This window comes from Heterocephalus glaber, unplaced genomic scaffold, assembly GCF_053883595.1.
Source record: "Heterocephalus glaber isolate CG9 unplaced genomic scaffold, H.glaber_assembly_v1.0 deba00000122, whole genome shotgun sequence".
NCBI classification, from domain to species: domain Eukaryota; kingdom Metazoa; phylum Chordata; class Mammalia; order Rodentia; family Bathyergidae; genus Heterocephalus; species Heterocephalus glaber.
Genome location: NW_028258138.1, coordinates 84814007 through 84830724, shown reverse-complemented (window position 1 = coordinate 84830724; position 16718 = coordinate 84814007). Strand labels below are relative to the sequence as shown.

General features: G+C 37.1%; 2 protein-coding genes and 1 long non-coding RNA gene across 4 annotated transcripts in view; 2 read left to right on the top strand and 1 right to left on the bottom strand.

Moving 5' to 3' along the window:
* Fgf7 (fibroblast growth factor 7) overlaps positions 1-16718 on the top strand; it is a 55353-nt gene that overhangs the window by 28245 nt on the left and 10390 nt on the right. The window lies entirely within an intron of this gene.
* LOC147830553 (uncharacterized) lies at positions 8370-12076 on the top strand. The gene is made up of 2 exons (XR_015438997.1): positions 8370-8539; positions 10436-12076. It is a non-coding gene; the product is annotated as an uncharacterized LOC147830553 (long non-coding RNA).
* The window catches only part of Fam227b (family with sequence similarity 227 member B), a 70953-nt gene continuing 62675 nt past the window's right edge, over positions 8441-16718 (bottom strand). The window contains 1 exon segment of the mRNA XM_087180985.1: positions 8441-8630. Within this exon segment, the coding sequence (XP_087037111.1) occupies positions 8560-8630 (71 nt within the window). The 3' untranslated portion in view covers positions 8441-8559.

The window sequence follows — 16718 nt, the reverse complement described above, 5'->3', positions numbered from 1 at the left end:
CTCTGGGAAAAAAGAGCCCCCTAAAAGTAGAACATTTAAATAGCCATAATCCACAAATAAGCTCTTACTTGGCTTTGAGTAATCTTTAAAGGTCATTTAAACTCATAAACATGCACTTCTAGCATAGTAAACTTGTGTTTCTAATTAATTATCATTTAAAAGTCTCAGTTTTATTTGGATTATTTTCCATCCAAGATTTTCCTGTTCCCTCTTTCCCAATTTAAGATTCAACACACTTCATGCATTTTAAGATAATGCTCACTAGAAGAGATGCTTTAAGAACAGAATGACTAAAAATTGCTTTTTACCCTTGCCAAGCTCTTGTCTTTATAGAAATCAGAGTGAACTTTATGTTCTCATATTTTCTGACTTTCATACAAATGAAAATGTAATACATGAGAAAACAAAATTCAAAACCAACTTTGTGATAATGTTTCATAAAAGCAATGGTATTAGTTACAGTTGTGGATACTTTTGAAGTTTCTAAAATCTTGTCTCTTAGAAACTTATTCTATAAATTCAGTTTATAGAAAAAAAAACAAACCAAGCCTTACAGATAAATTCAAAGTACTTTTTCTTTGCACACATATTTTGTCTATTTTTCTAGGTTCTCCAACATCTACTGTTTTAATTATAGTTCTTTATTAGGCAATTTAATAAAAAATGCCACTGGTTGTAAAAATATTAATCTGCTATAATGATCGATAAGACAGTTTTTTGGATTGTCCTTAATTTGTATTTTTTAAAAAAGCACTGTTGTCATATACTGAATACCCTACCATATCTCTTCCTTCTTTGGTGAGGTGAATACAAACATTACAGAATGTCTTAGGAGTTCCCTGGACATTTCAAAATGCTCCAAAATTTGGCCCAGGAGACCATGTGTGTGTCTGTTCCTCCTACACCAACTGCATTTGGTGTGCAGCTGTAAGCTGTTTTAGGTAGAAGAGCTTTGTACAGGTTTGTCCTGTCAACCATGGATCAGGCTCTTAAGAGGAGACGGCACAACCCCTTGCTGCCTACAGCAAACTTAAATGCTCTCCTAGACTCACACTTGTATTTAGTGAATACATTCAGTGCATTTGCTGACCCTCTTAGTCCATGTACTGCACATTCTTGAGTGCTCTTTTCTTTTTTTTGAGATTGATAGACGAAAAGTAAGAAAATGAGATAAAGAGAACCTGCATTCAGCATTGTTCTCAGTGCTTTCTCCTTCCCCATCTGATGGAGGAGCTCATTTTCCTCTATCTTTACCTGAATTAATATACTGTATATTGAAGTCATCTTGTTTTCTTTCTCTCCTATCTTGAAAAATTTTCCCTTATGTAAATCCACAGAGTTTCAGGGATAATTATAACTATTATTTGCATGGTACCATACATTATTATTTTATGATCTTTTAAAATGATCTTGTTTCAGGGGCCATGGCCTGGCTGTGGTTCATGACATGAACTGTGCTTATAAGACTTGCAGCTGGTAAGGAGCTCATCCTGGTCCCGAGAGCCAATAGTGTGCACTTCTTTCCAAGTTTGTATTTGTCTCTTCCCAACACTATGCTGTTAACGTGATAGGGACATGAAACTGACCACGGTGGAAGTACTTACACTTTGAAAGTTGCCAAAACACACATTATGAATCAGATTCTTGTCTTCAGGAGATTCCAATATTAAGTATTTACGAGCCTACCCACTGCTTGTAGATAAAATTTTTGTTTTGTTTTGTTTTGCTGTTGGAGATTGAACCCAGGGCCTTGTGCTTGCTAAATAAGAACTCAAAAACTAAGCTGCATCCCCAGCCCACCAGTGAAATTGCCATGGTTGTCCCTTGACACCTAATGGTGTGACCACCTTGCATGTCTTTGCCAAGGACAGGCTTTTTGTTTTTCCCCGTGGCATCCAGTGCAAAGAAAGTAAGGGCAGAGCATCAAGTATCATGGAAGAGGCAAGCCCTGCATTGGAAAGAGAAAAGTGATATCCTTTTTTGGCGCATGTACAAAAGGTACTTCTGAAGCCTTAAACAAGGGCCCCCAAACTCAGTGGCCCTAGAAATAAACATTTAATTAAATATGCCACCGATCCACATGCAGATAAAACATACTGAGACACACTTATAGTAATGGTTACAGAAGGTGAAGTTTGATGTTAGTGGAATTAAACGTAATTTACCTCAGTGTTTTAGGTGTACATTGGGAGTCCACATATAATCTCCAACTCTAGGCAAAGTCTGGGATGCATGTAGTCAAATCAGCTCAAATTCTAGGTCTGTGGTACCAGGATTCCTCTGTTTTTCTACTTATATTTTGACATTTCTTTCCAGCCTATCATTACTAAATACTAGAGGTGGGAGTACCAGTGAATCTGAAAAATGTCCTCGCAGCAGCCAAGTCATAAAATATTTTAACCCCCATACACTGTATTCATTACGGTCTGAAAACCAGAACTCTCAATCCAGTCGTGTGTACAATGATGAGACCATCTGGACCCCTCTGGCACGTGTGAAAGCCATGCCACTTCTTTGCTGTGGTTTTGTGATTTTCTGCCCTGATCTCAAAGGTGTTAGACACAAAGCTGTGTGGTTTGGGTGCCCGAGGCAGATACCAAAGCAGACATTTTCGTAGGTTTTGCTTTTCAGAATTGGTTCAGTTTTTCTTTCGTGGAGGAAAACTGACCAAACCAAATTCTATCACATCAAAATCCGGCGGTAATACTTGGCAGTCCACACAGGCCATGTAGGACCAACCCTTCCCTGGACACAGTGGCCCGCTTCCCCCACCCTGCTTAGCCCATCCTTCCAGTCTGCTTCCCCTGAGCCACCTGGCAGATTTCAAGGCCTGCCTGTCTTCAGGAAAGACATGGATCCCTTTTTGTCCTTATTACTTTGCCATTAGAATCTTCCTTGTGTTTTGGGCTAAATGTAGGTCTCTTATTCCAAAAGACAATTAGCTTTTCCAAGATAGAGAGTTTACAACTTATTTTTATGTTTCTGGTGTACTGCACAATGGATTTTTGTATGATATTTTGGTTTATTTTGTATAGATTTGGAAGTTATCAAATAGCCATGACCTTAATCATTATTAAACCTGTAAAGAGAGCACTAGCTTATTCAACATCATCTCTTGTTTTTTTAATGCAGATTTCAGCTGAGGAACTGTGTTTGTTTTTTTTGGTGGCACTTCATCACACTTACTGGTAGTAATAATTCTATTCCCGGGAAAGAACCATGCATTTCTGTGTAGCTTAGGCACAAGACTGATCCTTACAGCGCTGGGTAGAATAGATTTTGAGCTATGTATTCAGATCGTGTTGGTACAGTGTGTTCATACTTAAGGCATCAAAAAAGTAATAAGCAATCTTGATTTTTTGAGGAAACTTTGATAACTGATTAAAATACTAAAGAGACATCATAGAAAATTTCAGTTGGTTTTTCTTATCCTATTACATGGATCCAGTTTCAATGAAACAGTTGAGTGCTCACTATTTGCATATGATTACTGTGCTCCCAGATTGACATAACAGACAGAGCTTTGAAAGGTTATTGCTTTTCTTTGTTAACTTTTACACACATGAATATACTAAGAAAGGTCACATTATTTAAAATATATTCCAAAAAAAATCCTATCCAAAGGGGGAAAAAGGAATTTTGCAAGATGAATAGTAAGCTCCTGGTATATCTGTTACTAAGATCAGGTGATCTCAGATGAGTTTTTTTGTAATTTAAAAAGAAAGGTTTTTATTAGTACATGTTTGTAGTACATGCTCACATTCCTTGTGTGGAGTTGGTGCATGCACATCACACATCTTCATTCCTTTTTTCATTCTCTTTCCCTCCCCTCCTTCCACCTCTTGATCTCCTTCCCATTTGAGAAAGATCTGTCTCCCTACTTCTTATTATCTTTTATTTTCTCTTTATACTTTGGGTTTCTCAAGTAAGAGAAGCCATGTGCTATTTAAGCTTGCATGTCTGATTTATTTCACTTAACACCATGACCTCAAGGTGCATCCATTTTCCTACAGATGCCTCAAGCTTATCTTTCTTTATGGCAGACTAGTACTCCACTGTATATAAATACCACACGAGGCTACTCCACAATCTTGTTTCCTCACACTGGCTAGAGAACCAACCTTTGTTCAGAAATACATTTAGTTCAAATTCACAATTCTCTTTTTCAACATATGGACAAATAGTTTAAGTTTCTCATGTATCTTTTTATTTTCCATTTATTTATTTATTTTGGTACCAGGGATCAAACTCGGGACCTTGCACTTGCAAGGCAGGCACTGGAACCACTGAGGTAGATCCCCAGCCCTCGTGTCTCTTTTTTAAACTTTGTGTTTTTTTTAAATAAAAAAATTAAAAATTGTTTATTGGTACATTTTAGATATACATAATGATCATATTCATCATAGAGAATTTGTAACAGTACATGATATATCTTGCTTTTTTTCCCATTCCCCTCCCTTCAACCCCTTTTCCTCATTTACAAATGCTTTATTTCCATTTTTCCTTCTTGTCTCATTTTTTTCTTTTCCCTTCTTTCCCCCTCCCACCTTCCTAGTTCCTCTTCCCATTTGAACATTTTCTTCCTATTTCACAATATCTATTATACCTTTTGGTCCTTATTTACGCTTTCAGTTTCTCAGACCAGAGAAACAATGTGATATTTACACATGTCCAATGTATTTCACTTAAGAATATGGTCTCAAGATGCATCCATTTACCTAGAAATGTTTCAAGTTTATCCTTCTTTATGGATGAGTAGTACTCCATTGTATAAAAAAACCCATATCTTCTTTATCTACTCACTGGTTGATGGGCATTTGGGCTGTTTCCAAGAGAGAATAGGTAGAACTCTTGAAGACATAGTTGTAGGCAAAGACTTTATGAACAAAACCCTGATTCCATGGGAAATATTACAAAGAATCAACAACTAGGATCTCATCTTAAAGTTTTTGTGCAGCAAAGAAATCACCAACAGAGTGAAGAGACAACCCACAGAGTGTTAAAATTTGTTTTACCAGCTGTTCCTCATACAAAGGATTGATATCTAGAATATATAAAGAACTGAAAAAATCATACTCCCCAAATTTAAAGACTTAAGCCAAAAATTGGCATCTGAAATGAATACACACTTCTCAGATGAAGAAGTACAAACAGCAAATAAATGTATGAAAAAATGTTCAACACCACTGGTCATCTGAGAGATGCAGATGAAAACTCCATCTCACCCCAGAAAGAATGGCTGCTATCAAGAAATCAACCAATAACAAATGCTAGCAGGGCAGTGGGGAAAAAGGAACCCTGCTCCACTGCTGGTGGGAGTGCAGACTGGTGCAACCACTGTGGAAGTCAGTGTGGAGAGTCCTCAAAAAACTAAAACTAGAGGTTCCATTTGACCCAGAGATTCTCCTTCTAGATAATCTTCCCGAATTAAAAGCATCATATCACAGTGATATATGCACACCCGTGTTTACAGCAGCACAGTTTGTAGTAGCTAATTTTGTGTTTTGACACGTTGCACAAGATCTACTCCCAGTGCCACATAACTGGAAAGTGCAGGGTGGGAAGGAAAGCCTGTGTCACAATGACCCTCCCCAGGAGGAGGAAAGCTAACTTCCTTTGCTCAATAATTCTGCAAGGTCTTACTCTTCCTCCTCTCTCATTACATTTGCTAATTTGAATTAAGCTCACATACTACTTTAAAGATTGAAACAATGGGACATTAGAATATGAAAGTAGCTTTGACTAGTAAAGACTTTGGCATGTACAAAGGGGATGACTGTAGTCTGGAAGATTATCAATAAGTGATAAATTTGATTTTGCATTCATAATAAATAAGAGCATTTTATTCTCTAGGTCCTAATTTGGGCAATATATACATTCAATCTTGACATGTTGGAAATGTGTGATGGTAGACAGAGCTTTATAAAATTCTCAATTGACAATACTTTGTGGCCTTTTAAGAGGTCACATCTTAAATCGCTCAAAATAGGGCGTAGGGCTTGTATTACTGTTTGAGGAAATGAGTAATCATGCCGATCCTGACTCAGTTTCCTTAGAGTAGGCCTTCCTCTGCTCTGGCCGCATCAGCTCTGTCGCCCTTCCCCTTGCCTCTTACCTTCTGCTACAGTGCTGCTCGAGGCGCCTTTCTAACCTTTGCAGTGGTTTCCATCTCCGGTAGCACAGAAACTCAAATTCCACTAACTGCATGAGACTCTTCATGACCTCGCCTGTTTGGATGTCCTGTTTCTTCTCCTGGTAGTCCACCTTGTCTATGCTTGGAGCACAGAAAATACCCCCTGATGCCACACCGTGAATGCTTGTGTATCCCTCCACACATTTTCATTGGCCTGATTTTCTCTATTTCACCACTACGATGCTACACAATACAATGTTCGCAAGCTGGATGCTGAAGAAAGGCAAGATAGTTTCTGTAAGGGGAGCCTTACACCTATTTACTAAAGGTCTTTGAGGACACATGCAGGTAGACATCATTGTTTTAGATCTTTAACGTGATAATGATGTGTTTCAAGAAACAAGGTTATTTAACAACAACAACAAAAAGTCACCATTTTGATATTAGGGTAAAGCGAATCATTTCTATTGGGAAGGAGGAGTATTTTTGAAAAACTGGCCTTGAATACATTGTGAATTTTTTCCACTTCCCAAAACTTATTGTTTAGAGACCAATTTAATTAGTATCATTGGCTAGTTACCGTGATGAGGCTCAGGAGGGACGCGATCAGCAGGGGATGACTTTTCCGTGACGAGTGGGTGGGTATCAAAATCCTCACCAAGTTTGTGTAGCTGAAAAAAGTTCCCATGATTCGACCCCTTTTTCCAGGACATCTTTTGCCAGACAAGATCTGCTCCATACCCTACTCCAAGTCTATCCTACTGAGAAGCTCTGAGTTTTTCAAAAGAAAGAAAAAGGCAGACATAAGCAGATAAATCCTAGTGCAATAGATTTTGCAGTGAAATTAAAATTATATAAAAATCACTAAATATTATATTGCTTGCCATAAAAAATCCCACTAGAAATCACTTTGGACATTTTCCTAAAGATACTATCTTTTTTTTTGGTACTGGAGATCGAACTCAGGACCTTCCGCTTATGAGGCAGGCAGCGGAACCACTGAGCTAAATCCCCAGCCTAAAGATATTCTCTTAAAGTTGTCGCCAAAGGATCAATAATGTAATGGGCATTATCAGAAGGTTAAGACACACAACAGAACATATACTATCTCTGAGTAAATGCTTCACATCCACATCTGGAATACAGATGTCATTCTCCTTGTTTAGCATTAATAAAGATTACATACGACAATGAAAGCAAGCTGGAATTAGAATAAATGAATGAATGATGTAAGACATATACTGTATGACACCGGCCAAAAAGCATCTGGGCTATCATTGAGAGTAAGAAATATTTATTAAGGTGAACATTAATATGGGCTATGTTCATTGTTTGTAAAGTTATAACAATATGGATGCAAACAACAATCAGTTCACTCATGGATTAGAACTAATGTGTACTTAATGTCTTTATGTGCTACACGCAAGATAGATTATATAATAACACTCAGAAAACGTATAGGTTTGTTACTCATGTAAGAGTTGTATACTAAAAATATAAATAGGTCTAAGAGAGGTTTAGCCAAAATCAAAGGAAAAAGCTGTAATTGATGGGTAAACTAGAGATGTTTGGAGTTTGCTCAACTTTTTGGAGTTGATACCACGAAATATAATCTGATATGAACCATTGTTTGAATTAACTAGAGAATTTTATTCTTATCTAATTAGATAAACTCCAAAAGTGTAATGAAAAGTAGGAGGAATTTAACAAATACTTCTGGTTAATCAATTTTTCAATGTTAACTCTTTTGACATTTAATATGATCAGGACACTCATTCATTCTTTAATCCTGGAAAGATTAATTACTTTAATTTGCTGATTTCTAATCAGACACCAGTTAGTATAGGGTTTCCATATCGTTCTATTTCAGCACTCAAGGGGAGCCCGCCAAGTACAAATCCCTGTACCAAGCACTGGGGATTTGCAGAAGTGGAAGGCAGTGCAACCGTGAGGCAAATCTGGGAGGCTGAGAGCAGAGAGCTCCATGTCATGGGGACTGGTGGGCAGAGCAGGCAGAGCGGCTGGCATTGTTCGTGGGAGAGGAAGATGATGAGGAAATCGTTCTGTCTGAACCCAAAGGAAACTTAAAAAGTAGACTGCAGTCAGATTCTGGAGAACCCTAAGTAAAAATGTTTTGCTTTGCTCTGCGTTTTTAGCGGAGTGAGCCTAGAAAACGTCCAGAACCTAAGAAGGGTGCTCTGTCTGGCACGTCCTTCGTGAAGACATAAAGGGTAAATGTGACGTCCAAGGGGCTGGAGACAGGGTTCTAGTTCAGAAACGGTACTCAAGTACAAGATAACGAAGACCTGGACAACACTGATGGCAGCGGGCATGGGACAGAGGTGCTGGAAACACATTTGTCACAGAGAAATAGGGGGAAAAGGTCGTTTCTGACAAGAACTTGAGGTGCTCTGAGTCATTTTTTTTTAACATTTTAAGCATCTTCCTGTGTAAATTTTGATGTTCTTACTTCTTCCTCTTCCTTCCACTTTCATTTCTGCAAAAAAAAAAAAAAATGCATTTCTCCTCATCAGAATTCTTGGAAGAATGGCTACTTAAAAATCCCCACCTGGGCCGGGGATTTAGCTCAGTAGTTTCACCACCTGCTGTGCAAATGCAAGGACCCGAGTTCGATCCCCGGTACCCCCCCCCCCCCAAATCCCCACTTGAGCCAGTGGCCAAAATGGGTTTTGGTGGGAAAGGCAGTGGTTTCATTCGCAGTGCTGATGAGCAGAGCAATCTGGTAGAGGTGTCCTACTGCTTGGATGGTAGAATATTTAAGTACAAATTAAAGAAGAAAAGAAGAGAGATTGTATTTCATAAGCCAGATAGTAATAATTCACAGGGCATGTAAATACTGAAAAGAGATGTGAAGGAAATGTGCAGCTGACCTTCTAGCTGGCGTCTCTTCAGATTAGAAGAAGTCTAACAAGAGGAAAATGTCAATGGAAGTTTCCATTATTTCCTCTTTTTATGAACATCTTCTCCTTTCAGTTCACTTTTGGTGCCCTGGTTCTCCCTTCCTTTTAACCCAATCAAATTCTGCTTGCAGAGAAGATAGTCATTTATACCACAGCCTCTCCCAGGGATATTCGTATTTTGAACTTTATCTGTAATTCTATGTAATGGAAATGCAGTTTCTTTTTGAAGATATTTTAGACTTTAGGAAAAGCTAGGAAATGGGAGAGAGTTTCTAGCTGGTAGGAAAAGACTGCTTTACTTATTTCCATTTCATATAAAAATATGGTACTCCTCAAATAATCTGGAATTATGGTATCCACACCTATTTGGACTATTTTCATACCAGGGATCGAACTCGGGACCTTGCACTTGCAAGGCAGGTGGTGGAACCACTGAGGTAAATCCCCAGCCCTGTTTGGACTGTTTTGGAGCCATTTGCAACCAGCAAATGTAAATAGTCCACATGATCAGATCGTTCTTTCTAAATATAAGTTTAGAACTTCCAGTGATTACAGAGTAAACAGGGTATTTCTTTTCTCCTCTGTGATTTAGGAATACACTTTCTGAGCCTCAAGGAAAAAACTGAACTCTTTGAGTTCTAGAGAGGTCATAAATGATAAGGAAAAAGGTTATAAAGTGGTATAGAGATTTAAGTGTACAGACAGCTCCAGTGTGCTTCACACGACACTCTTTGGTAGAAGCTACTGGGCAAACATCACCCTATGTATTGCACAACCAAATAGTTTGTTTCTAATTCTGGCACAGTTCTGATGCTGCTGAAACAAGCTGCTGTCACTGAAGTTCTTTCAAAAGAAAACATCACCATCTCTGTATCACATGCTGATGTACTTGCTAAACATTTTCTAATGTTGTACATATTTTCTTAATGAGCCTCTGAATTAATGACATGATTCTTTCTGCTTCACCTGGCAAGGTAATTAAATTGTTTTTGACATCAGTAAGAACAGACATAGGGTTGATAAGAACTCTGATTTATTCCCAGTGATGCTGCTGCTGCTGCTGCTGAGTCAGTCCCTCCTATTGCAGAACATTTCAGTTATATCTGATACCAGAAATTATGCAATCATGTGGAGCTGTTTTGAATTTGACACTGATTTGATGGGACTTATACTTTTTGGGTTTCAGTAACAATTTATCTATTTAGGTTCCTTTCTTACTGCCTTTGCCTTGATTAGTTTTCTAATTTCTTTTTGTGTATTCCAAAGTTCTGTCTTAGACCTGTTCTTTAACAGTTACAGGGCATGCTTCTTTAGACAAAAGTGATCCAATACAAGATTATCACTATCAACCACATGTATCAATTATGTTCTCATATTACAGTGGATTCTAGCATTCCTGAGAAAAGAAAGAGAACCCAGAAGCAGATTTCGCATCCAACCTGCCATAGATTATTACCACAGAGTCCTGTCTCCTCCCCACCACCCAAGTGAAAGTCAATAAAGAACTGTGAGGAGAGCGAACTCATTTCTTTCCCATTTAAAACACTGCATTAAGCACTGACTCACTCCCTCCAGGCAGCAAAGCCAATATGTGTGCAGTAAACACACCACGCGGTGGCCCAACCGGACACTGGCCTGAGAAGAAAGATCTGTCTTTTGTGTTGAGCAGCCACTCTGTCTGACTGATGGAGCACATTTATTTCGTGCTAAGTACTCATAATGTGAGCTCTGTCCAACGGTTTCACTGAAACTTTTGCAGACGATGATTTTAATTAATACGCCCATATTAGTAAAGGTCATTTGCTTATATTTTGGGTTGGCATCTGGAAAAAAAATACTGATAGCTACATATTCTTTAATGACTAGATCTTATATAATTTTAACATTTTGAGAAAACTTGATTATATAACTTGTTTAAAATAAACAACTCATAAACCATCTTAAAATGTTAGACTGAAACAAATTTAAAATGGTACTTGAGTTATTTATTTCCTTATAAGCAAATTCTCTACAACAGGTAATATGAGACTCATGTTCAAATATATTTGCTTTAAAGAATCATTGCTTGAGCCGGGGATTTAGCTCAATGGTTCTGCCACCTGCCTCGTAAGTGCAGGGTCCCAAGTTCAATCCCCAGTACCAAAAAAAAAAAGAATCATTGCTTGGTTACAGACATTTACTGAGCATTACATAGGCACAAAACTGCTAACTTCTTCCAGAGATACTCTTAAAGTGAAATTTAATTCTATTTGTATTTGAAAGGTATGGGACATTAGAATTAGTTTAACCAGAATTTTTTTTTTTTTGGTACCAGGGATCAAACTCGGGTCCTTGTGCTTGCTAGGCAGGTGGGGGAACCACTGAGCAAAATCTCCTGCCCTAACCAGAATATTTTAATATATTGAATTCTGATAAATTGCATATAACTATTAGCATTATTTTATTTCATTCTAAACTCTCAGGACAACAAAGCATCTAATTCTTCATAGTACAACAATTTTTATTCCCTCTCCTGGAGTCGGAATACTATTTCTGTAGTCAAGGGCAAAACAGTAGCTTTTGGATTAAGTCATTTGGTGTCATTAAGGATTCAATAAATTATGTAAATACTCTGATTTTATAGAGTATATACATTATATACAGAGTATATACAGTAAGTAGCTGACTTATTTAAAACAACTACAAGCATCAGTAAATGACATACTCTTCATTACCAAGGTAATGACTACACCTCAGTGATTAAAAGCGATTGTGAAGCAACTGGCTGAAATATACTGGCAGTATCTTTCAGTCTTTTATGACTCTATGGAGTCAAAATAACAATAAATTCAAAAGGAGAAATGATGGTAAGGAGAGAGCTGAGAAACTGTATACATACATCAATCCAAAGAATTCTTACTGCCACAGTACAATGAAGAATTCAGAGTCAGGCCGGGGATTTAGCTCAGTGGTTCCATTGCCTGCCTTGCAAGTGCAAGGACCTGAGTTCGATCCCCGGCACCAAAAAAAAAAAAAAAAAGAATTCAGAGTCCATCTCATCAACAGATAAAGGCATTCAACAGAAATGGTAATTATGCTCTAATACAGGTCTTAGTATAATTCTTGCTAGTAAAACTTAAGATCTTAATACAATCATAGTCAAATGGGGAAATTTCAATTTTGCTCAACCTTTTGAATACCTCAGCACTGTGATCAAAGCATGCAAAATGATAAAATTCTAGAATGTGACTATAGGTTGGAGATTAAAGAGGGAAGCAGGGTAAATGATCACATGTGGATACTTCAAATAACATCTCTACAGATCATTTCTTTAATACTGAATAAAATATTTTATAAATTAGAACACTAACATTATCAGTATATTTAAAAAATTATCTTCAGAAGTTTTTCATGCTATGCAATTTTCTTTTTATTGCTAAAATACAATTATTTCCTACTAGTTACATTATCTAGCGTAACTACAATTTCATTGTGGTTTAGACCACGAAGTGATTTTCCCATGCTGAATTCAGGAATGGGATATGAAAAACCACCATCACCTGAAACTCAGTATCTTCATAAAAACTCCAACACACCAGCACTGCCACACCAGTAAAAATAACCTCCATTCTCAAAATACCTGGTGTCAAAATGATCCCTGGCTTTTCTAACTCCTCATGCCTTAGTTTCAATATCCATTGAGCCTGGAAGATGAGGAAAGGGACAGAGCAAGAGGAATGAATAAATGTGATGGAAATAATTTGGATCATTGCTGTCATTTGTGTTGAGTATTGTGTTCTCTCATATTTGCTGAAAGAAGCTGAGTTTGAAATTAAAATGGTACATTCCATTTTTGTGTGCCACTTCCCATGGGAATAGCAAAGAATAGAAGCAGTAACATGGGATTGGCCAGAAAGAATGTAAAGAAATGCTTCCAGGAACTCAATAGCTTTCAGGAAGAAGTTTCTGGGTGTAAGGACAGTGAGGAAATGATTACGATAGACTTGAAATGCGTTTATTGTGCTTGTCCTTGTGTCTGAGATGGTTAATGATCATGTGCAATATAAATATAAATTGCTTTTGTTGGCTAGATATATAAGTGAAAGGATTTGAGATAAGTTTTCTATGTTACAGCTTGTTTGAGAAGATAAATATTTTTTAGAGTAGGAAAACTAATGTAGTAAGGAAGCCAAGAAGAAAAAAATCTGGAGGATAGAGAATCCAACCCATCATTAAGAATACAATAAATGGAATAAACTGATATAAGCAGAAAGACAACAAATATGCTGGGTACTAAAAATAGTTAAGTGCCAAATAAATTGTTTTATTCACAAATGAATGGTTGTGATATTCTAAACAAGAATGATGAATCTGGGTTTTTGGAAGAATCACAACAGCATTTCATGCTTTATGTAACACGGAGGAGCATCAGAAATGCTAGCCAAATGAGATCACTCTATAGCTAGGAAGCCATGGAACATAGTTTGATATGCCTTACAAGGGGCTTTGGAGCATGCCGACTCGTGTATGAAGATGGAGAGGATGAACGTGTGGAGATTTACCGAGCCAGCCAAATGCTGACACACACAGGAGTGACAGTACCAGGAGAAACCTGGAATCTCTAGTGACATTTCATTCTGAATAGGAGAATGAAAGACATGGAAGCACAGGTGTTGTTCTCTAGCTTAATCTCATGACTTTAGAGGAAAAACCAAAACAAAACAAAACCAAACCAACCCAGCTATGAAAGTAAACACCTGATTATTAACAATAGGGTTGAATAGTTGGTTTTCTGACTGGTGCCTTATGATAACTGAAAAAAAAAGCCTCCTGGATTTTTATGTGCATTTTACGAAGAATAAGCCCTGACAGAAAAATGATTTAGGTGTATTAGTTAAAATTTAGTTTAGTTTAAACAAAATAGTTCATTTCTCCATCCAGTAAACATCTGGAAGAATAACAACTCTGCTTCATAAAAACATGTGGGAGTTGCCAGGGCTATTCAGTTCAGTTTTCCACAATTACATTGTTCTCATAATCCAAGGCAGAATCCACATTCCAGGAGGAGAATGGAATAATGGAAGAAAAAGCTGGTACAGAGAGCTACCGCTGGAATCTTGTTCAGGAAGATCTTTGGAAGTTGCCATAGGACAGCTAGAATTTGGTCACATGGTCACACTGAACTGCAAAGGAGCCTGGGAGGTGAAATGTTCATTTTAAACAGCCAGCTAAAAAGCCACTGCTACAGACAAAGAAGAGAAATTGAGGAGCAACAGCTAATAGTCTTTGCTCACAAATCTGGGGAGAAAATGCCTGCCTATGGCTGCGCGAACGAGTGATATGATATAGTGAATGATTTGTTCTGTCATACACTTGAAGACTTAAGAACAAAAGACAGCGAGAGCACAAAAAGCTCAGTCTGCTGAGCTGGGTTCAAAGGATGTCACTTCAGATGGGCACTGAAAACATAGATATGTACAAGGGTAATTACCATAGCAGAAAAGAGCTACAAGGCATTATAGAAGTTACAGTACAAGAATCTCTTAAATTCATCAGCAACAAATAAGTGAAAGGAATAGCTAATTTGTTGAGTGCCATAGTTTATCTGCAAATTTATAAACAAGACTGTGGTGGTTAAATGAAAAGAGAAACTTGTGATAGGCACAGTGCTGCATATTATTCATAAATACAAAGACCTGGAGTTTGTGAAAACATACGTTGCATGAGGGCAAGTGGAAGTGATGTGGCTTATTCACGTGACTATGGTCCTGGGAAGCCAGCAGCCCCAGTGTGAGCCATCAGAATTACTTCTAAAACAGTGAATACAATCTTGGGTTGAGTTAAGAAATGCAACTCTTCATTTGTTAAATAACTGTCTCTGTGTTTCCAAGGTACTTGGGGGATTAATTTGAATAAAGGGATAATAGAGTCTTTTTTTTTCCCCACGGGACCTATTCTAAAAAGTCAATTTTATGTTTTTCTACCTTAGTAAAGAATGGCTTGAGTGTTTCCACCAACATATCTGATATGGATGTCTGGCAATTAAAGAAATGGGATAAATTTGTTAATGACGAAGTCATTTCATCCTTTCATCATTTAATCAAGTCGTGATAACTTTCACTAGTATATAAATGGGTTCATTGTAATTTGCTGTTACATTTATAACCCTATGGGGTGTTGTTAACAACAAAAAATGTAACAGACATGGAGTTAAATATAAGTTTATAAGCATAAAAATAAATTCAAACTTCATCTTAACTTATTTTTATGAAGGTATATTTGACAATCCACAGTTGATTTTTAGATAATCTTCAGATTAGTAAAATCTCTACCTTTTGGGATGGGGTTTGGAAATAAACATTATATTATATTATAAACATAAACATTATATTATAAACATAAACATTTATTAAATAATTTTGTATGTTACAGAAAATATAGTGACAGTCATATTTGACTGAAGTTAGTATCACTTTTGGGGAGTTATAATTACTCTCTACTATGGTAATATTTTATTTGTGGTTGCAAATAACAGAATGAAATTATTCTCTTACCTTATTATCTTGAAATTTGTTTTCTTCAAAAATTGCAATTTAAAGGAAATAAACCATCATTTGTTAAAGAGGAACTGTTGAGATACTTTTTATTATAGCCAAACTCTCAAATAATGAAATGATTAAAGAAAGATAGATTCAAGAAAGATAGTGAAGTTGTATTCTTGTACAATAAGCTTATGGTTTATATCAAGGAAATAACAGATAATATTCTGTCTTGGACTACCTATCTCAGCCCAATTCTTGCTGAGACACCAGTTTTAAGTAAATAAGATAGCCAGTAAAGAGTCAGGAATTCACACTATAACCCTGACTAAGGGCCAAAGAAGCTCTCGTGATGCTGAGCATGACCAGTGTCTTCCCCTTTCTGAAGGCCCTGTGAGAACAGTATTGATTTATTCAGAGTAACACCTGGAGTCAGAGCCAACTAGAAATACAGTGAGCCACTCGAGAGCTGGTAACCTGAAACAAATTAATATGGATATATAGCTGATAGATGAATCAATGAGATGAAACACATAGCCAATATATTATAAAAGAAAAACATCATATCAGTAAAATAAAAAAAAGGAATGGGATATTTAATAATGTTACAAATGAGATACCTATTTGCAAGAATAAATTGTCTGGGTTGGGGATTTAGCTCAGTGGTTTCACCGCCTGCTGCGCAAGCACAAGGACCTGAGTTCGATTCCTGGTATCAGAAAAAGAAAAAAGAATAAATTGTCTGTTTTGGGTGTCATCTCACACTACATCCTTAAATTAATTCTAGATGAATTTAAGAAAAGTTGAATTTTTGAAATTCAAACTATAAAAGCTAGAATACAGTATCTCCAGACAATGGGATGAAAATGACTTTTTTTTTGGTACCGGGGATCGAACTCAGGTCCTTGCGCTTGCACAGCAGGCAGCGAAACCACTGAGCTAAACCCCTGGCCCGAAAATGACTTTTGAGAATAAAAGCATTAACAAAATGGAATAAGTGTCAGCAATAAAATGTAATAAAAGATCTAGAGATAGGGGTTACACAAAAGTTAATCATTCTGAGTACAGTAAAACACCAGTGTAGCACAGGGTTGGTGAAGCAGCCAGGATAAGGAAGAGAACAGGCAGTCAAGAGTGCTAAGGGTG